Source organism: Sinohyriopsis cumingii, chromosome 12, assembly GCF_028554795.1.
Source record: "Sinohyriopsis cumingii isolate HCF-2022 chromosome 12, ASM2855479v2, whole genome shotgun sequence".
NCBI classification, from domain to species: Eukaryota; Metazoa; Mollusca; class Bivalvia; order Unionida; family Unionidae; genus Sinohyriopsis; species Sinohyriopsis cumingii.
Genome location: NC_142972.1, coordinates 16,858,027 through 16,881,373, shown reverse-complemented (window position 1 = coordinate 16,881,373; position 23,347 = coordinate 16,858,027). Strand labels below are relative to the sequence as shown.

Below are 23,347 nucleotides of genomic sequence, written 5' to 3'. Positions count from 1 at the left end.
CATACTTTATTTAGAGAACCACAAATTTGTACATATATGTGAATAATGGTTATATATACATGTCTAATGTATAGCATGAATAGAGTATCAACAACATGTACTCACCCATGAATCTCATCACATACACTGAATCTACAATACAAGTGATTCCATCGAAAATATGCACACACAGATTTAAAATATTCAATAATTTTTTCACAGGTCACATTGGTCTGAATTCAGTGGAAAAACATAGCACAATCACGTAAAGAATGATGAAGCACATTTACTTTTCAGTACGTCCCAAGTCAGTAAAAGTTAGTTTGCATTTTAAGCTGCCGTTGGTAGCGTTCATACGCATAAACGTTTTCCCTGCAAAAAGGAAACTTTCACTGCAAAGTTAACATGTTCCAGTCACGTTGGAAAATGCATAAATCCATCAGATTCCATTACTTTTATTTAAGTTTGGTACTGACTTCCTTTGAAGAAAAGTTCTTTGTTTTTATTAAAGACTGTAGTTGACTTTCTTTGATGAAGGGTGCATATGTTATTGACATCACCGCTAAAGGACAGCTTTGGAGAACCAAACAAATGTCCATTTCTTATTGTGGCATCATCATCAAATAATTGTATTGCATGATTGAGACTGATTTTTTTTCCCACTTGCTAAGTATGTTTTCAAAACAATCAGTGCTTCAAAGGTAATCTGTTTCCTTTGAAATTTCATCAAACTATTTTATCTGGGTACAGTTATAAAAAGGAATTGGCCATCATTTGGTTTATTCCAGTTACTGTTCCTCCCTTCCTATTGATGAACCAAGAATTTGCACATTTGTGGTAGCAGCGTGATGTTACCTTCCTCGTATGCGTCAGAAATTTAACAAAGGGTCAACGGACGATAGAAATGCAGGTGTTCTGGTCTGATAACAGTAATTATTACAGAAAATGTGAGTGTTCTGAAGTATTTAGTGAAAAGAAGAGGAATTTTACTTACCATCCACATACAAATGTCAGTATTTGTAAATATATCAATTACTAGCAAGTGGCCTAAAATCCGACAAAAGATAGATTACGAGATACTATGCCTCGTCTGGTTGAACTCCATTACCAAAAATGTCAACAAGAAAAGCGGATATCTCACAACATACTGTACTCATGCTAGATGTCAAGATAAGCAGATTATGATATAACAATGCACTGTTTAGATGCTTTGTCAATATGGACAAAGAATTTGTTTATGTAACAATAGATAAATTTGGTGCATTTTATATCCAGTTTGCGGCCTCTGAAGTTCTCCACTCGAAACCAATGGTTGTATATACAAGTATAAACAGCCAACAATGTTGCCAATAAAAAATATCGCCAATAAGGAAAAAAAATATCCAAGTCTGCAACATTGGCGAAGCCCTACGCAATCCCAGAATACATTTTTTATATGTCATTTTTCGAACTTTTAAGAATTAAAAACTACTTTTTTGTGCACAAGAAAAATACAATAAAAAATTTCAGGAGCCACGCCATCATTGTCTTGTATTATTCATACATGATCTCTTCCCCAAACTGATAAACTTTTTACATTTTTTTTCGTACTTTTAAGAAAGATTTTTTTTTCATGTACAAGAAAAATACATGCATATGAAATTTCGGGAGGCACAACATGACCGTATTATAGCCAAATTCATGTTATAACGGAGCGTGCTATAGTGGGGTCACACTGTACATGTGCCAAAGCCACAAACAGTAACTGTTGATAATGTTCCAATGACTGCTTCAAGCAAGATATAACCATTATTTTGTTATAGTAAAAGTTATACATGTCATGTATATGTGCATTTACTCATCCTAAATTAAATACAAATTGTGTTTAAAAATGTAATACTAATTTTGTTTAACCTAAGCCTATTCAATCCTAATTTTGGACCTTAACTGTCATCAAGAAACTTCCAGACAAAATATTATTGAAGCTTTTTATATCTTTAGTAACAAGAACCACGTCTGATGGTAAAACAGTATCTTCTGTTTAAATTTAATACACTTTCATGCAAGATGCTCTCTGAAAATTATTTTAATTTTATTTTAGATGTTCTTGCATGCGACCTTGTTACAATTTTAATCTTTTTTTTATTAACAGCAGTCATACAGGATGGTTGATCACCATCATTTGTATAAATTTGAAATGCCTTAATATTAGAATGTTGTTGTTGTTGTTGTTGTGGGGTTTAATGCCATTTTTCAGCACGATAGGCTATACATGGCGGCCAGTATTAATGGTGGAGGAAGAACCCGGAAAACCCCGGAAAGAACCACCGACCCACGAGAAGCTACTGGCAAGCTTTCTCACATGCCCACATTGGCTGAATCTTAGACTCGAACTGCCGCAGACAGAGGTGAGATGGCAGTGATCCGTAACGAACAGCGCTTTAGACCACTCGGCCACTCGGGGCCCCCAATATTAGAATGATTTCTGTCTAATTTAGTCAAATTCAGTTTGGTGGATTTTAAAGAGGTCATTTAAATGGTTTACTTTTCTTTTCTTAGTGATATCACTGATAGTGAATGGTAAAATCTGTATCACTTGTTTAAATTCTAAAGGCCTCGATTACAAGATGATCAATCAATAAAATTAGGTCAAATGTTATTCAAAGGATTTTGAGAAAATGTAATTTAAATTTTTTTCTGTTTTTATTACTGGCAGCCAAATATTAGCCATCATTGCCATCATTCACAGAAATTAGAAACAGCTTTGATCCAAGATGAATTCTGTCCAATTTTATCAAATTCAGTTACGATTTTTTTTCTGCAAGATGATTTGTTTTGCAGTAAAATAGACTATATGAAGCCCAATTGGCATCATTGGTACAAATATGAAAACCTTTTATGCTAGGAGGCATTCTGCCAAAATTGGTCAAGTTCAGTTAATTATGTTTAAGAAAACAGTAATTTAAAGTTTTTTTTCTATTTTTCCAAAGTCAGCCTGTTTGGTGGTAAATCAGCATCTTTTGTCTAAATTTCAAAGACCCTCATACAAAGATGCTGATGCTTGCTCTCAAAATTAGTCATATTCCGTTAAGAATTTATTTTCAAATGATTAAAGGTTTATATATAATAACGGTGGTGTATTTTGATAATGGATAGACATCATTTGTATAAGTTGGAAACATGCCTTCTGTCAAATTTAGTCAAAGACTGAAGAGCATTTTTGAGAAGTCATATCAAGTTTTTATTTTTATTTTTAGCAATTACAGCCACATTTGATGTGAATCATCTGTACAAATCTGAAAACCTTTGTGCCAAGATGTTTTTTTGTTGTCAAAATTTACTAAAATTCAGTTCAGTGGAATTTGAAGCTTTTGTTTTTAGTAATATTGGTGATATTTGATAACACACTGGCACCATTTGCATTAACTTGTAAGGCCTTCAAGCATGAATGCTAAAATTGTTTTTTTCAGTTTTTCAGTTAAAATGGGTCTCATGGTTTTCAACAAGCTGAAAAAATCAACTTTTGACACACAATGCACATAAAAAAACACATGCTAAGCAAGACCAAACTATATCACCAGGTAAGCTAAAAGGCTAGAGTATATATGATTGATTAGGATATTGCAATGCCATCCATCTATCCATCCTACCCATCAATAATTCTATCCATGCAGTGACTATCTGCAAAACAGTTAGTTTTGAGACCCCCCCCATGTCAAGCATTAAATATAGAACAATTGCAATGATAATAACATTTTAACACAATTTTTGACTAAAACTTTGTACATGTAGTTCTTTGGATAAGACCACAGAATATTTGTAATCAGGTTCAGGTTATTCCCCTGAGTCATGGTCAGAGGTGGAAGAGAGGTGGGGCAGCTCTGAGACTGGGTATTTGCCATACTGAACCATCCAAGTAGCTTTAGCATTGATCCCAATTCCTCTGCATGATATGACTAATAATCTGTTCAAAATGCCATTATAAACCAAATATCTGCAAGGGGGACTGGAGTCTTGATTGATTCTTGCACCCGGAGTCACCAGTTGTGAATCAAAGATAATTTTAGTGTTTCAATTGTAATGAAATTCTTTACTATTTTATGACCAAATATCATATCATATATATATATATATATATATATATATATATATATATATATATATATATATATATATATTAGCAATAGCTCACACTGTCAACATGATGGATTTTGCTTTATGACTGATGGATTATTATATTAGGGGTGGAGGGACTTAAGACAATTCTGAAAACACACAGTGAAAAGCATTGGGGAATTGCAGTTTTTATAGTTACATGTGATCCTACCTTTCACTCTTCCCTGCATTATTTCCATTAGTCTGAAACAAAAATGTATATACTTTATTCTAATGCTGAAAAACTAAATCACTTGAAGCAGTCATCATCCCTTTTAATTTGGTATAGTACAGAAGTATCTTCAGTTACATATATGTATGTTAGTTTATCATCTCATCTGCGACCTATGATGTCCTTCTGCTGTTTAACAACAGAATGACTCAACAACCTGTGATGATGACCTCTGACCTTTGAACCACCACATCCTCTGTCAGAGCAAGAGAGATATCATAGCCTGATGTCTGGGGCTCCAATAACTCTTGATCAGGCCCCTCCCATATTTTAAGTCTATTGTCATTGGAGCAATTGTATTACCTAATTTGTCTAAAAGAAACCTTGAGCCAACTGAACAAAGGATGCATTTTACTTTCAAGTTTTTGAGTGACCGTGGTGTGTGATGTGATTTGGACTTTTAATGTAGCTTTAACAATTTTTCAGTCATATCGCTACGATGTCTGCAATGTGGCAGTTTATAGTGATGTCTAGCACTGGGGCATCATGCCGCAGACATGTAGCATGATGTCCCACCCAGTCACATTATCCTGACACCGGGCTGACCAGTCCTAACACTAACCTCTTAATGCTGAGTGCCAAGCGAGGCAGCTGTTAGTACCATTTTTGTAAGTCTTTGGTATGACTCGGCCGGCAATCGAACCCACGACCTCCCGCATCCGAGGCGGACGCTCTAACCACTAGGCCACTGGACCCTGGTAAATTATTAATACTCAACTCTCTGATGGGAATTGATCTTAAGATCCCTCTTTAAGATGTCACTAACACTTACTTGGTAATGTACCACTGTATGGAGTACTACATGAGTGATTTGTGTGCCAATAAAGCTAAGCCAGGTGGATTAGCAACTTTTAAAAACCCTCAAATTAATATTTTTTTACCCAAAAGCAACTGAAATCGTTACACTATATTTTTATTCATTTGGTTCAAAGAGTTGATGGTTCAGACTGCATTGATATGTAGTTAGGGTTTTCTGTAATTGTGACACATTCGTGGTTTTGTCACATGAACTGATTACAAAGCTTTAACTACTGTTTTTACTGACTTCAGTCTGACAAATGGAACTATTTTAGAATATACAAATTCACATATTAAGAAATTATCTATAAAAAAGTTTATATACTGACCCAATTTTTTTCAAGTCTCATTAGAGAAGCACCAAATTTGTTCACATGGCCTAAGCTGCCTTTTAGAAGATGATGTTGAAAATTTTATACATTAAGTAACATTAGCCATATTTAATGGTAGATTAGCATAAATTTTAATAAATTTAAACCTATGTATTAGTGTTTGACAGCTCCTCAGTACAATATGACTATAATATGCTGCCAATTAAAACTGAAGTTTTAAAATCTTAAATGTAAAGAATTACAAAGGAAGATAAACCCTTCCAAATAAATGTAAAAACTTAGGTACTGCAAAATAAAGGATAACAGGTAAAGATGCTTAAATTCTTTAAAATACTCACAAAATAAAATACAAAAGTACAAAATTTAATATGTTTACAAATTTGTTATATAAACCATATTTCCTCAAAAAGTCCAAGACATTCCTCAGTGTACATCATTATTAAATTTCATAATTAAGTAAAAGACCCTCATGCCAGTATTGTCAAATATGGTCAAATTTTGCTGAGCAGTTTTTTTTAAAAAGTCACTTAAAGGATTTTCTATTTTTAGTAACAGCCATACATTCCCTCAAAAATTCCAACACTTTCTCAGGTGGTACTTCATACAGTTTCTTAATTGAATTCACATAAAAGCCATTCATGCCTTGATGCTTATTGTCAAACTAGGTCAAATTCTGTCAAGAAGTTTAAGAGACTGAGTTGCTGGAATTTTTTCTAAACAAAAATTTAAATGTGGCTATATCTACCAGTAGTAGCTGGTGGGTATCATTTGTAAAAGAATTGTGAGTGTGTGTGTGTGTGATTTGGATTTTTAATGTACCTTTATCAATTATTCGGTCATATCACTAGGATATCTGCAGTATGGCAGTTTATATGTATGTCTATCTCTGGGGCATCATGCCACAGACATGGAGCATGGTGTCCCACCCAGTAACATTATCCTGACACCAGGCCGACCAGTCCTAACACTAACCTCTTAATGATGAGCACCAAGAGAGGCAGCTGCTAGCACCATTTTTATAAGTCTTTGGTATTATGCAACCAGGGTTCAAACTTGCAACCTCCCACATACGAAGTGGATGCTCTAACCAATTAGGCCCCCGTAGCGGTGTGTTAAATGATTAAACCCTCTATGCCTGGATACTTTCTGTCATATTTGGTCAGTCAGTTTAACAGTTTTTAAGAAGCCATTTCCAAGTTTTTATATTCTTTTTACTTATTGCAGCAATATTTGATGCCTGACAATCTTTAATTACAAATGCTCAGATGGGTAATCCTTGCTATGCCACAGCAAGCTATCTACAAACTTTGGTCATGGTTTGTGTCACTAGGCCTTACCGAATGTCAGCTGTCTGTCTTAAGTAGTTTTGCTAAACTGTGCTAACCAAGTTTTTATCAATAACGTCTGTCAAAAAGGTTCAACAAGGCTTTATATCGCAATGCAATATTTTAGATAATTTTTATATTTGATCTCTGACTCCATCCAATGAACCAAAGGGGTTAAACCTAAGGGTGACATCCCTCTTGCTGATTACATGTACTACAATTGGGTCAACATAACTACAAATCTTTCTGAATGTCCAACAGCAGTTTAGATAGATGGACACACAGATTGGTGAACAGTATCACAATATCCCTCATGTGAATAATAAAGAAAAGTTGCAGTAATGCTGTGGAAATCCAATCAGATTAATTTATTTATTAAATAAATGCATCCTAAGTTTAAACTGCCTACCTTAAGTGGTTTTTGCTCAATTGTGGTAAACTTGATCTTTTCAAAAAGTTAAAGAATCTCTAAAATGGACAAAATCTAAAACAGCATTAAAATCTCATTAGGTCATTAAAATAATAATAAAAATATATTTACACCAAAATTAATTTGTCTGCCTCACATGATTTTTTATTCAACCTGCCGATGTAAAAAGTTTCAAAATTTGTAACAAAATAATGAGCTCACAGTCAGCAGAACATAATCATGTTTTGAGACCCATTCTAAATATCCAATTTGGTCTGGGTTTTGCTCCAATATCTGCTCATTTCTTTTTGAGTGAAAGGTAAAACTTATAGACAGCACAAGACTTATTCTCTCCTTTCTTCATTTTATTGGGAGTTTTGAGGGGGTTTGAGAAAGTGAAACAATTTTCTATAAAAGTAAGAAAATCTGGAAATCACTCTGAAACTAATTAGAAATGTCCCAACTTGTTCCATATATTTAAAATAAACTTCAAACTTAGGACAAATTACTCTGAAGGCTGTTCATAATTATTGTATACATTCTTAAAAACATGAATTAAATGTCTGATATTTCATGCTGGGGATATGAAAATGTATGCCAACAAACATATATCTTGATAAGACATCAAGACAACATTTCAACATTCATTGTAAATGGCATTAAAACTGCAACCTCAGTTTAGAGCTTGTTTCTGTCTGGCACCTCATGAGTGTTGTACATTTAAAACTACAAGCTGATAGTTACCTGGTTGTTAATCTGCATATTTTTGTTCTTAGTTTCTTTGGATTCCAGTGACTGGTTACTGTCAGTGTTGCCTTTCTCAGTTACTTGATGGACTACACTTTCAACTTTGACATTTGGATCTTTATGTGGTCCTTTTACTGCATCTCTGTTTGATCTTTGATTAGTGGTCTGATCTGGATTATTTCCGTCCTTTGAACTATCTGTCTGGTCATCATTTTTCTTACCTGGTACCTTCTTAACCTCCACAGAGGACTGTTCATTTTTCTTTCTAGTCAAAGCTGCATTAATAGATTGATCATATTCCATTCTATTAAAATCTGTACTTTTTTCACCTGTAGAACTTAGGCTGGGCTCCCTCTCAATATTGTTACTCTCAACTGTTTCCATTTGTGAATCTTGGTCATCTCCTGTCTCTGGAATTGATACATTATCATGGCTTTCAATATTCTCTTCAACCTGGTCTTTATTTGTATTTTCTCTTCTCTTTTCAACATCTCCAGATGTGGCCCCTTTGCCTTTCTCTGTACTTTGACTTGATCCTTTACCTATCTGACCTGCTGTGGCATCTACTAATCCAACCAATAATAGAGAGTGACCAACAGCTGTGACACTTCCCTGCACTGGCTGTAGGTCTGACTCTTGGGTTTTTGGATGGGATCTGATTTTCACACTCTCCAACTTTTTCTTTTTCTTTTCTCGCTTTATTTTATGTTTCTTTGGCTTCTTCTTCCGTTTTGATCCTAGCATCTGCCCCTTCATTTGAAAAGACTGTGGTGATGTTAGATTCATAACTTCATCTTCAACACACTCAGCACCTGAAGAGTCAGGACTGGAGTCATCACTATGTTTGTCATTTACTTTAATATGAACACTTTTAATATCAGCGCCATCTTTTGATAAAAGTTCATCACTCTTTTCTTCTGACAAAGTCACATTACTCAGTTTGCTCTCCAATCCTGCACTATTTCTGGATGCAGACTCACCACTGGATGACAAAACTGCCTTCTCATCCTCAGAATCATAATCAAGGTCATTCTCATGAAAAGTGACAGGATCAGGTGAACAGGATGAAGGGAAGAGTCCTGTGTGTTTTCCATCAATGTTGGCCCCCAAATTAAATACCTTCAAATTTCCTGATGTGGAACCACTCTTAGGAAACAAGTGACCTGAAAGAAGGGTCTGTCCTGCAATTTCTTCTTTTCTGTCTTCTCCATCCATTGGAGCATTCAAGCCAAACACAGTCATGTTTTCTTTGTTTCCTTCATGAAACTTCCCTCCATCAAGCTTGGCATGCATGCCAAAGACACTTCCTTGTGGATAACTAGTAGCTGAATCAGAAGTAGAGTTACTAGTGTTCACATATTGAGGAGAACTGGTGCTAACAACCTCTGTGAAAGGAAGTAGAAGACAGCATAAGTACATTTATACCACATACATTAAAATTAACATGGCTTTTAAAGTGCTGGTATAAAGCAATTTGATATACCAATACTACTGGTATATCAAATTGTGATCCTCCCATGGCGCAATAATATGCATTTATAAACATTCTTGCAACCGTGTGTTGTTGATTCTAGATTAATGATGAATTTCTACACATTAATCGTTAGTGATGTTTGAAAATAATGAAAAAAGTATTAATAATCCCCATTTTCTATATGACTTTAATATGGTACACAATTTCATTGCAATCCTTTCTGCTTTCTATTCCCATCTCCCCTCTCATGCATAACAGACAAATTATGAAGAAATCTAGAGTGAGAGAGAAATTTTCTTTGGGTTGAATGAAAACCTTGAAATTGAACTTACACCAAATAACCTACAAGAATATGGTTCATTGTAATGGTATATGTGCACTTTCCTTGGGATTTATCTACGGTATTTATATAATCAATGATACAAAGTTCCAAACCATTTCAACATTATATGGTAAATTTCTCGGTTACATTTGTTGTTGTTATAGGGTTTAACGCCATTTTTCAGCACAAGATAGGCTATACATGGCGGCCAGTATTAATGGTGGAGGAAGAACCTGGGAAAACCCCGGAAAGAACCACCGACCCACGAGAAGCTACCGGCAAGCTTTCTCACATATCCACATTGGCCGAACCCGAGACTCGAACCCACGCAGACAGAGGTGAGATGGCAGTGATCCGTGACGGAGAGCGCTTTAGACCACTCAGCCACTCGGGGCCCCTCTCGGTTACATGGTACACATACTGTGATGTATTTAAATGCTTTGTTGTTGTTGTTGTTTCTTAAAACTATTATAATGTTCTAAAAATTTATTACTATTACGTAAATATGAAAATGTCCAAAAGCCCCCCCCCACCTCTGGTCCTGACTCAGACCATCATAGCAAGATATGGGCGAAAATCTATGAAAAGCCAAGCATAGAAGATTTTCACTTGTGTCATCCCATGATGTCTCTGGCCTTATGAATGATCGTTAAAGTTAAGTCAAACCAACCAAAAGATGAGAGAGAGAGAGAGAGTTTTATGATCGGTAGTACTGTTATTAAAGCAGAATAATGACTTAGATCAACTGTAAATATATTAAAATATATTAATTACTTCTCACTGGTTCATCATTTCACTTAGTTTCTGTTCCACATTAAGTTCCATGTGCCAGTATGTGAATGGCTGAGTGTTCATGTGAATGGCATAGCTAACCATGTGTTTATAGTGCTCTACTTTTTTCATTAAAACCATCTTTCATGTTTAAATTATAAGTGTAAATTATATTGATTTAACCAATGTGAAGAAAAATAGTAATTCAAAAAAGAAAACAATCAACTTATCAATATGCAAAGGTGATTGTGAATAGCCACAAAAGGCTTAGAACTACATTTTAAAAAGCATTCTTGCCACTTTCAACATTTAAAACCAAGCATCCTTTAAAAATACAAGAATTAAAAGGAATAGTTAACAAAATACTAGTAAAATGTTGGAATTACTGAATTTATAGGACTGTAAAGGAACTTACATGAACCTGATACCATGTAGATTACTACAGTTAAGAAAAGAAAATGTATACTCTAAAAAATTGTGGCCGAAATCAACCTGTTATTGGAGTCACATCTTGAGGTGTTCCACATATGATACAAAATTTGTCATCTTCCTTTAACAGATTTCTGCACAATGAACTATCTTTCATCACACCCAGACATTTTATCTGCATCTTTTGGAATAATGCCTGGTCAACATTTTGACCACACTCCATGCAAAAGCAGAAATCCTTCTGCAACTCAGCACCGCATGGTGTCCCATCATGTCTTATCCCCAAGCAAAGAATAACATCAGCATCAGTGACAGCAGTTCCGCACTCGACACAAAACTGATCATCATCACCTAGTTCTGCCTCACAATTCCCACACTTCATGTCTGTAGGTTTTCATGCATTGCTTGGTCTGTAACACTTCGAAAGAGAAATAAGAAAGTAGGTACACTTGTTATTTATTAGTCTGCACCAGTGGCCACCCAATGCATAGTTATTATTCATTTTTTTATATTAATGATCAAGTATGAAAATTTTTTGAATTTATACTTCTCCCTGACAAGAAATATTATCTCATAATGTGACTATCATTTCTTGCTATATTTCTAATAAAATATCTGCTAATCCAAGCAAGAGGATTTTTTTTAACCATGATGACAGAAAAAGAAAGATTTTTCACTTTTAAATTTGTTGTTCTATCAAACTGAAAACAGTGCCCAGAACAATTAGTTAGTCACACTGTGCAACAACTGTTGAAGATCTCTTTATTTTGATCAAAACAAATAGAAAAAACATTGGCATATAACACTAAAAAAAACACATCTGAAGCTGGATAATGTCAAATAAAAATAATGAATGACATGATCTGTGTATATTAAAACAAATTGGTACATCAATGAAACACAATAATATATGAACTGGCAACACAAAGAATAATTCTAATAATGCAAACTAAAAGGAAGGAAAAGAGTACAACAGAAAGTGTATATTAAAAAACAGACAAAAGTCCTAAGTTCAAATTGAAGAATAAAACATGAGTTTATATGGATAAAAAGGAATTTAATTTTATTATTAAAGTCACATACAGGACACAAGGCTGGAACAAGTCTTATTTGACCTTTAAAAAAGGACACTGAATGATGGGAAAGAAGGGAGCTGGACAATTCCTAGTATCAAAGAAAAACAACAGCAAAAGAAGAGTTCCATGGTGTGTGGGGTGTGGTGGAAAGTCTAAAACTGTGTTTTGAGATCCCAGAGGAGTGGGTGTCAAGATGCATCCCCCCCCAAAAAAAAAGATGTCATCCAACTGAAAAAGGCTATCTTTACAAATAAGCTTATAGAAATTACTGTAAATTCAAATATGATGAAAAAGAAAACAATATGTTTTCTTTCAAACATTTAATACATTTGCAAAAAATAGTTGGTCGATTTAATACTATCACCAAACAAGTCCCACCAATCACATAATCAGTCAGTGAGATATTAACAAAAAAATATATATATATATACCAATCTTCTCTCTTTAAAATCCACTGACATTTCTTTACAGGATGACCTAGATAAACTTGACAATTGGTGCATATGCAACGGCATAGTGGTAAATACTGGTAAAACTGAAATATTACTCAGCTCAACAAAGCAAAAAAGAACAAATCTTGATAGTGATGAACTATATCTGACATGGATAAAAATTTGCAAATGGTCTGTCATGATAGACTACTTGGTGTTTTGGTAGATAGCCTGTCATGTACTGAACATATCAAACATATCAGTACAAAAGTCAATTCAAGTTTATGGCTTCTCAGTAGGATAAGACCTTTTCTCCCTGAAAGGCACAGAAAACTAGTTTATAACAGTTACATACAACTATATTTAGACACTGTCATCCAGTATGGGGTAATTCAAATGATAAAAACATAGCAAAGCTGGCACAGCGTCAAAAAAGAGCATTTGGACTAATATCAATCCAGAAAGAAAGCAAGGAAAATTTAGCAGGTAGGTTAAAAATATTACCTATTAAAGACCGAATCTGTTTGAGAAAAGCCAAATTAATGTACAGGATATCCCATAATAGTGCTCCTGAATATTTACAATCACTATTCCAGTATAGGCTACCTGGTAATACTCCCTACCTGCGATCCATTTTCTACCAAACAGTATAAAATTCCCAAACCATATAAGGAGTTATTTAAAAAAAGTTTACAGTACTCTGGAACTCTGTTCTGAGATTAGAAATGCCCACTCTATTTCCTTCTTCCAATCCCAACATATCCAGTGGCTTCAGAGATGCAGCTAAAATAAATAAATTCCTCTGTATGAGGGCCTCAAGGCAAATTAGTCCTTAGCTAAATGTGTTACCCTCTTTAAATAAAGTCATTATTATTATTATAATTATTAATACTAACAGCGAAACATTTTCTTCATAAGCTGCAATATTTGCTACTCTCAAAACTCATTATAGGGTCTTGAAGGTTATGCAAGTTTCACTCATTAGATTCTGGATGGTACTGTTGTTCAAATGTCTCCAAATATGCTGGATTCTACTATGTCAATGGATGTCATAAAATCCAGAATGACTCGTATTTATATGGTGTTTGCCATGTAGGAAAAAAAACAAATTCCCCCTAACTGCTGCATTTTACAAACTCCATCCAATTCTGAAATTAAGTTTCACTCTCCTTTGCTTGCTTTGCAGTTGGCTCATCCTTTCCTGAATCAGACATGTGTTTTGAAATTTTCCCTTCAAAAGTTAATCAAATTGTACACTATTCAAACTACAAAAATACCAGTAATCATCTTTTATTTTTTTGGTGTGCAATCCAAATTTTAAAAAAATAAGTTTTTCTAGTAGCAAATGTTTCTTTAATACTTACCCAGTCTATTACTACTGCCTCACAAATCCATGTCCTTATAGATTAAAACTGTTTAGCTAAAGACCTAAAAGTTATCTGCCAACTTAGGTGGCAGTTAGAGTGATTTCCCCATTATACCAGGACTCAGGTACCAGATCCTGTGAATTTTTTTATTACTATTCTGTGGAAGGTATATACTCTATATCAATGTAACTCTGATGCAGCTGGGAAGGTGTATGTGTACCCAAGAGACCATTTCTGTCCCCCTAAGGTATGCGAGAGAGCATCTTGATAACCAAACTAGAAAACACTCAACAAGTCAGAGAGCTGCTTTGAAGGGGAGCATTTTTCCCTCCCACAAATCTAGCAGAAGTCATGAAGCTGCATCATAATGATCAAGCTGTCAGATGATCTGGTAAAAAACCTTTTGTGCCATGGCACCATAGTGAGTTGAACCTTTAAGGATCAAAGAACTCTGAGACAGAATTGCTGCAGAAGTATATAATCGGATCTCTGTCCCACAGCATAGATAATAAAGGAAAACTATTTCATTCATATGCTATGCCTGTGGTGACTGTCCTAACTTTGTGATGCTAAAGCAAATTCATTGGTGTGGGGTTATTTCTGATATGCAGAACAAATAACCCACTTTATCCTGGATGAAAGTGTCTGTGCTGATATATTGTCTTTCTATAAAGGGTAATAATTGGCAATATCTCCTTCAACGCAACAGCTTGGTCTTCCTTAAGTACCACTTTCGAGTTCTAACACTGGGTCCTGGATTGTCCAATAACCTATCCTCCATGATAATGCAGTGTGCCAGTGATCATGGAAAGGTAGGTTTTAATTATGATTTGTGCTAAGTGTTTCTTTTCAAAGAGCCATAGGAAGTTAGCTATTGAGGTATGGATGCCTGCAGTGGTATAATCAAGTGTTCTTGTGTGCACAACTGTGGGAATATATATTGCCTTTGTATGCCTGTAAAATGGAGGGCCAGGTCGCTTGAGGGATTAACCACTGCTTGTAAGAACTGTCTGTTTTTGAGGACACATTTTCATAAGATCCAGATGTGAAAGTTTAGGAATCTGGGCTTAAATGAAACATGTCATCACTGCTGCTTGAACAGGTGAGACAAAATCTCAATTTTCTGGCAATCCTTTTGTGAGATTGATGAGGTAATTGATCTAAGATTTCCCAGTTGAGTGGAATAATCTGGATGAGGTGACACTACAGTTCTTTCGCTTACTGTATCACCTTCTGAACCAGCCATTCCAATTTACATAAAGAGCATTTGATTATCTAGGCCTTTGGACCCAAAACTGATGAGACAGAGGTTGGGATTTTGGTATTCCACTTTGTAACAATAGATCTATCATAGGTCAATCCCACTGTGCACCTACTGATTGAAAACTGAGGGATGAAGAAACCATTCCATTTGTATTAGTTGGTTAACTGTGGGACTACAGGTCTACCAATACATCAGACAGCCTAGGATATGTCAAACTTGGATGTGGATTTGTCACTGATACCACCACTTTAGAAAATACCAACAAAAAAATAAGGTATGGGGACTTGGTTCTGCCTTGCCATTTGAGATAAGTGACTAAGCTGGAGCTGTCGGACAGAAAGCGAACTCCATTCCAATGTAGCTTTCTCACGATGGAAAGCTTTCTGAATGGTTTTCATCGCAATAATGTTGATTTACTGAAATAAGGAGTCATGCCCCTTTCCCCAAGTCCTCAGTATTCATGTGTTGACAATCACAGGAACTTCCTGGAAATTATATGAGTGTGGACACGAAGTTGTGCCTTCTGCAAGTCCACAAAATTACTGCATAGGTCTCCTTAATGAATTGCATTTAGAACCCACTGTTGCATTCCATCATGGACCAAAGAGCATAAAAGAATTTACTCATGTATGCGCTTAGGTTGACAAGCAAGTGAAGAGTGCCGCGTTTGTAGCTGAAGGAACCATGGGCAAAGGAGAAGGTGCTCTTAACTAGCTGGGTCCTTATATTGTCATTCCAAATCTTTCCCATTTGGAGCCTTCCCCCTACCACAATCTGTGATAAAGGGACATGAACGTGATGTCACTTGAGATAGGGAGGGCCATTTTATACAGATAAGATCATTAAAGCATCACATTTATAACTGTGAAATGGATGCTAAGATAAAATAATATAGACAACTTACTTGTATGTATCTGGACGTAGCAGAAACTATACACCAAAATTAAATGAGTTTTCTGTATCACACACCAGACTCATTTGTTTATCAATACAGTTATAGCAATGTGGAAATGTATAGATGGAGTATATCTGCATTCAGAGATTGAACTCTGGGGCTACTCTGGGTCGGGGTAAATGTGACAGTTATCCTGGGTTCTTCTGCCACCAGTTATACTGATCACCATGAATATAGCCTATTGTGTGCTCAAAAATAGTGTTAAACCAACATCAACAGCACATTAATACTGTATTACAGATGGTCACTGTATTTCTTAATTGCTGCAGTAACAGAATGTTTTCTTTAAAGTGCTTCCCATAATAAGTCATCTCAGAATATCCAGCACTTTAGCATTGATCAGAAATTAATATCATTTATCGTGACACATGCACCACACTGATTACTGATGCAGTTGAATAAAAATAAAAAGAATGTATTGTGAAACTTTTTCATGTATATTTTCTTAGTGGCAACACAGTATGTATTTGGACATAACAGTCTAAGTTTCATCATTTAGTACTTCGAGGATATAATATAATATACAGTATAAAGATAAATTTACATAAATTTTGTAAAGCATTACAAACTCAAATGCATTTCTACTACTGTGTGAGAAGGCACTAAGTACAGAGTAAAAATGTGATTCAAATTAAGGAAATGACGAATTTTAACAAAATTACAAACTAATCAGAAAAGAGATAAGCAGCTGCATACGTAACAAGATGGTACTTCGCTTAGTTCTACTGGATGTCATGATTGTCACTAACCGTGAATAAAATATACACCAAGTAATGGGGGTGCGTGGCCTGGGCCTGACGTCCCGCTTGCCAAAGGAAAGTGAAGCGTCTCTCATAGCCTCTCCTTCCCAGGTGTAGTGATTGCCGCAGGACCACTGTCTCGCTCTGCGGGGCAGGAGGTTACTTGCATATGGCCTCTCCTACACTATTGTGTCCACAGCAGCACCTTCACGCGGTGCCCCCTGTTTTAACAGAGCCTGCTGTGTGGCGCGACCGAGTACCCGGCGGTATAACTGGGTGGGCAGACTGGGCTCATTAGCCTTGGCAGGCAACCAGTCTAAGAGAAGGGAAACTCTGACCCCAAACCCGGGCAGATGAAGCTCGTTAGCCTTGTCAGGCAGTTCATCTAGGAGAAGGAAACTCTGATTCAAAACCAACCAAGTCCCATCCATTGGATTATGGCTCCACTGCCTTGTGGATATCTTCGGGAGAAGGAAAGGCTACGGGAGTAAACCCAGACAGAAAATCAGGAGTGGAGCCCCTAAGGCGGCTGGGGGTCGACTGCGACCTCCTTCCGGCAGCTCCTGCATCCAAACTGGTGCCAAATGTCATGCTCAGCATTCCTTTGGACCCCACCAGCAAGGACGAGAGGGGGATCCTGACGTCTGGGCAGCCCAGGATCTCCATATTCCACGCCCAGGCTTGCGCCCTGGAGAGGACACTCCAGTCTCGCTACTGAGTGAGGAAACAACACGGAAGCTGACAGTTTACGGGTTATAAGTCCCACCCGATTGGCGTAGGGAAGGGGCGCCACGGGTCGGCTTTGACGGTGGGAGGGATCATCGTGTCCCACTGGCCAACTATCGCCCGCCTCAAGCCGGGCAGCCCCCGGTCAATAAGGTGTTGACCCGCCATCGTCTGCCTGCTCCAGTGGGTGTCTGGAGCTCAGTGTGTTGTTCAGCATGACAAGCAGACGGTAATTCCACACCAGACAAAAGAAACAAGAAACCAATAAAGAAGACTCCAGCTCTTCGATTTGCAAGCTGGAATGTGCGCACCATGTGTACAGGCATCTCCGACGACCTCAGAGAAGTGGACGACACCAGAAAGACGGCCATCATCGATAGAGAACTCACCAGACTAAATATCAGCATAGCTGCCCTCCAGGAAACCAGGCTCGCCTCTAGTGGCTCCCTCAGAGAGGAAAACTACACCTTCTTCTGGAAGGGTCGAGAACCTGAGGAGCCCCGTCAGCACGGAGTGGGCTTTGCCATCAAAAACAATCTCCTGGCCTCGGTTGAACCTCCAACAGGGGGCACTGAGCGTCTCTTGTCCATCCGCCTCACCACTACTTCAGGTCCTGTCAACATCATCAGTGTCTACGCCCCAACCCTCACGTCATCAGAAGACGTGAAGGATCAGTTCTATGGGCAGCTGGACGAACAGATCAAAGGATGCCCCAAAAATGAACCACTATTCCTCCTCGGCGACTTTAATGCCAGAGTAGGTGCGGACCACGAGTCCTGGCCTACCTGCCTCGGATATCATGGCACTGGAAAGACCAACGAAAACGGCCAGAGACTGCTGGAGCTATGCACCTACCATGGCCTGTGCATCACAAACACCTTCTTCAAGTGTAAGCCACAACACAAAGTGTCATGGAAACACCCCAGATCTCATCACTGGCACCAACTCGACTTGGTCATCACCAGGCGCTCTGCCCTTAACAGCGTCCTCTCCACCAGAACCTACCACAGTGCAGACTGTGACTCCGACCATGCCCTTGTGAGCAGCAGAGTGCGATTACAGCCACATGTGCTACACCGCACAAAACCAAAAGGATGTCCTCGCATAAACACTGCACAGATGTCAGTCCCTGCCAAGGTGGAGGAGTATGTGTCTGCCCTGAACAAGGCTCTCCAGGACCTGCCTGAGTATGACGCTACAGCCAAGTGGAACGCCATGAAGGGTGCCATCTACAGTACAGCTATGTCAACGTTTGGCAAGAAGGAACGACCCAGCCAGGACTGGTTCAATGCACACCTATCAAGGATGGAACCACAAATCGAGGAGAAACGAAAAGCCTTCATAGCTTACAAAAAATGCCCTAATGAACGGACGCTTGCTGCTCTCAGAAGTGCCCGAAGTAACACCCAACGCATTGCTAGACAGTGTGCGAACGAGTACTGGCAACAACTGTGTGAAGGGATCCAGCGAAGTGCCGAGTCCGGACACATCCAAGGCATGTACAGTGGCATCAAGAAGGCTCTAGGCCCTACAGTGAAAGGGGTCGCTCCCCTGAAATCCCTGACGGGAGAGAAGATCACAGACCGTGGGCAACAGATGGCCAGATGGGTGGAGCACTACTCAGAACTATACTCCCGAGAAACGTCAGTCACTGATGCAGCCCTCAGCAGCATAAAGAATCTGCCCACCATGGAAGAGCTCGACAAAGTGCCAACCTTAGAGGAGCTCAGCAAAGCAATCGACTGCCTTCCAAACGACAAAGCACCAGGTAGTGACAGCATCCCACCCGAAGCTATCAAACGTGGAAAACCAGCATTGATTAAACCACTGCACGAGCTACTTTGCCGCTGCTGGGAGGAAGGAGTAGTCCCCCAAGACATGCGTGATGCCACAATTGTGACCCTTTACAAAAACAAGGGCGACCGCAGTGACTGTAATAATTACAGAGGGATCTCGCTCTTGAGTATTGTTGGTAAAGTGTACGCCCGCATCATACTCAACAGGCTGCAGTTGCTGGCAGACCGTGTGTACCCGGAATCACAGTGCGGCTTCAGAGCAGGCAGGTCGACGACAGACATGATCTTCTCCCTACGACAACTCCAAGAGAAGAGCAGAGAGCAAGGTCAACCACTCTACATGATGTTCATCGACCTCACCAAGGCCTTTGACTTGGTCAGCAGGAAGGGCCTTTTTGAACTTCTGAATAAGATCGGTTGCCCCCCAAAACTCCTCAGCATGATAATCTCTTTCCATGCAGATATGAAGGGAACAGTCATGTATGATGGATCATCCTCAACTTCCTTCCCAATTAACAGTGGTGTGAAGCAGGGCTGCGTGCTGACACCAACACTTTTTGGGATCTTCTTCTCCCTGCTCCTGTCCTACGCCTTCGACACGTCCACGGATGGCATATATCTACACACCAGGTCTGATGGGAGCCTGTTCAACCTGGCACGACTGCGCTCAAAGACCAAAGTGAGAGCTGTGCTCATCAGGGAGATGCTTTTTGCAGATGACGCAGCTCTTGTGGCCCACACCGAGGAAGCCCTCCAGAGACTGGGAGACCGTTTTGCTGTTGCCTGCACGCACTTTGGTCTCACAATCAGCTTGGAAAAAACAAATGTCAGCGTGCAAGATACCACCATTGCCCCTTCAATCAAAATCAACGGTGTCACCCTGGAAGCAGTCAACAACTTTACCTACCTAGGGTCAACCATCAGCAACACTCTCTCAATTGATATGGAGCTGGACAGAAGGCTTGGAAAGGCAAACACCATCATGGCTCGATTAACAAAGAGGGTTTGGGAAAACAACGCGCTGACAGAGCACACCAAGGTCCAAGTCTACCAGGCCTGCGTTCTCAGCACCCTTCTATATGGAAGTGAGACGTGGAGTACCTACATGAGGCAAGAACGCCGGCTCAACTCCTTCCATATACGGTGCCTAAAACGCATCCTGAAAATCAGCTGGCAAGACCGTGTTCCACACAGCGAGATCCTGCAGCGTGCAAGAACCCCCAGCATGTACTCCCTGCTAATTAAACGCCGCCTTCGATGGCTGGGTCACGTCCGACGCATGGAGGATGGAAGGCTGCCAAAGGACATCTTATATGGACAGCTGGCCACTGGCATGAGAAGAGTTGGACACCCCTCACTCCGTTTCAAAGATGTGTGCAAGAGGGACATGAAGGCATGCAACATTTCACCCGATGGCTGGGAAGAGCTGGCTGAGGACCGAGGCACCTGGAGACTGATGGTAAACAATGGCATATCAGTCGCTGATGCAAGGAGAGGCCAGTTGGTGGCAGAGAAACGTAAGAGAAAGAAGAACGCAACAGCAACCACAGTAATGCAGACTTCCCAGTATGTCTGCACCAACTGCAGTAGGGACTGTCACTCACGTATAGGCCTGCACAGCCACAGCAGACGTTGCCAACAGAGACAGGCAACACCCCAAGGGCGCTATTCGCATGGTCTTTCGAGATCGAGTCGCCAATGATGATGATGATGATGATGAAGTAATAGCACAACATGCTTAATCACAGTGAATATGACATGCATCCATGTGCTTTTCTACAATGGATTCTACAGTGTGTTGAATAGGCCATGTATAGGGAAAGAGCTGACACTTATTTGTACAATTACTTATATACATATTAGTAGTGATTTAGTGACATTTTCTGTTTGTGTGATATATAGCTATTGATATTGTTTTGAGTATGAGATTTGAAAATTGGGTAAATTGATCTTTATTGTTGTACGGTATAGTCATCTGCAAAGACATGGGATGCTTTAGAAACCAGGATATAAGGAGGCACTGCTCTTACTGTGACAGGTGGTCAACATAAAGGAGAAATATTAGTTGTTGTTGTTGTTGTTGTTGTTGTGGGGTTTAATGCCATTTTTCAGCACGACAGGCTACACATGGCGGCCAGTATTAATGGTGGAGGAAAACCCCGGAAAGAACCACCGACCCACGAGAAGCTACTGGCAAGCTTTCTCACATGCCCACATTGGCTGAATCTTAGACTCGAACCACCGCAGACAGAGGTGAGATGGCAGTGATCCGTAACGAAGAGCACTTTAGACCACTCAGCCACTCGGGGCCCCCAGAAATATTAGACTAATTGTCCCATTACATGTATTAGGATACCAAGAAGTGGTTAGAGATTTGAACTTAAGATTCATTAATATCTAAAATATAGAAAACTGAATTACCAACAAAACAAAATAGATTAGATACATAGATTGATGTATTAGCATGTACAGAAAGCCATGTCAGCAGAGAAAATGAAAATATTCCAGACTGTTTTGGGGATCACCATAATGTTCGGGACTAAAAATTGTGTCACTATTATTATTACAAAAATATATGGAGAATTTTGTTATTATCTTCATCATACATGCTGCTTATGGTCAATACAATGGCCTTCCTAACTTTATTTAGGAACAAATGGCTAAGGATACTTCAGGACTGACTAGCATCCATTGTGTTACTTGCAAACAGTATATATGTGCAGAAAAAGTCAACTCATGTTCAATTTCTCCAAATTTTATACAAAATCCATATCTCTTTTTCACTAAATTGTTTAGTGGAAAGTGTCAGTGGCATTTCGTTTTCACTACAGACTCCATATTGCTGTACAATGCATCAACGTCTATGAATAAAAAGGTATGAATTTTTTAAAATTACAATTTATTCTTTCACACGCTCACTGCTAAATGTTGCAGGATATTTAACTGAAAAAATGATACATCAGCATTACCATAATTTGCAACCATTTCTTCACAATCTGACTACCATTCACCACCCACCTATATTGAATAACGCATTGTGCACGCTAATAATTGCTCTTAAACCAGTTTTGAACTGCACCACTTACCTGGGAAATTATAAGAAATCTCGTATTTTAAACAATTATAAATGTCACATTTATATTTAAGACGAAACTTGGCCCATAAAATGGTCCGAATCAACCTGCACCCATCTAAACCATCTACTTATATCTACTTACCGTACAAGTCTATATAATGCCGCTAACGAAAAGAATTATCAACCTTCAATAGAAATTTTCAAACCACGGTTGCCATTTTTGGTAGCTGAAGAACATCTTCACATTTACCAAAGAAAACCAAAGAGGACGTATTAATCGCTATACTTAAAATAGCATCCAAAACTGAAATAGCATTAAAGGCGGCAAGCCTAAAGTACAACTGATGCTTTCAGAGTATCAAAACCGAAAGTAGCCTCTCCTGGCAGACGGCTTTTAAGCAATCGGAATGACCTCTGTATGCTCTGTATAGTCAAATGAAGAAAAAAAAATCGGATGTCTATACTCTGTACACGACGGACAGGTAACACGGTGCTACCTTTAATGTGCCGTTCATCACCAACCAAGCTTTCCCCGACTTTTACCTGACCTTTCCCTCTACATGTTAAATATTTGCACCACAACATAACTGTCCAATTATTTAGCCTGAGCTTGAAAAGATACAATATTTTTTATTTAACTGTGAAACATAATTGTTTCTTTGGAAACAATGTTGGCTATATCATGGCGAGGAATTGGGAGCAAATTGCCTTTCACAACGACTCACCGAGGCAGCCGACCGGGTTTAATCTTGGTCCGTATCGAACTCGTGACCCTCGATAAAAATACTTGCTTCAAAGCAGCTATCGTATTGAGTCGACGAGAAAAAAGCATGCCCTACACGAAGCATATGATCCGTGCTGGCCTGGCTGCATTTCGAACCCGCGACTTATGGAAACTAGGAGTACGATTCCTCACATCTACTGCACCTTTCGTTGGAACGTAATTAGTTATAGAACACTTGAA

General features: G+C 38.6%; 1 protein-coding gene across 1 annotated transcript in view; it reads right to left on the bottom strand.

Annotated features, from left to right (window-relative positions):
• LOC149786033 (E3 ubiquitin-protein ligase rnf213-alpha-like) overlaps positions 1-22,718 on the bottom strand; it is a 260,766-nt gene extending 238,048 nt beyond the window's left edge. The window contains exons 1-4 of the mRNA XM_089978105.1: positions 22,526-22,718; positions 11,016-11,370; positions 7,954-9,341; positions 4,286-4,317 (exon numbers count right to left, since the gene is read on the bottom strand). Coding sequence (XP_089834231.1) covers positions 4,286-4,317; positions 7,954-9,341; positions 11,016-11,334 — 1,739 coding nt within the window. The 5' untranslated portion in view covers positions 11,335-11,370; positions 22,526-22,718. The remainder of the gene's footprint in view (positions 1-4,285; positions 4,318-7,953; positions 9,342-11,015; positions 11,371-22,525) is intronic.
• Between the last annotated feature and the right edge of the window lie 629 nt (positions 22,719-23,347).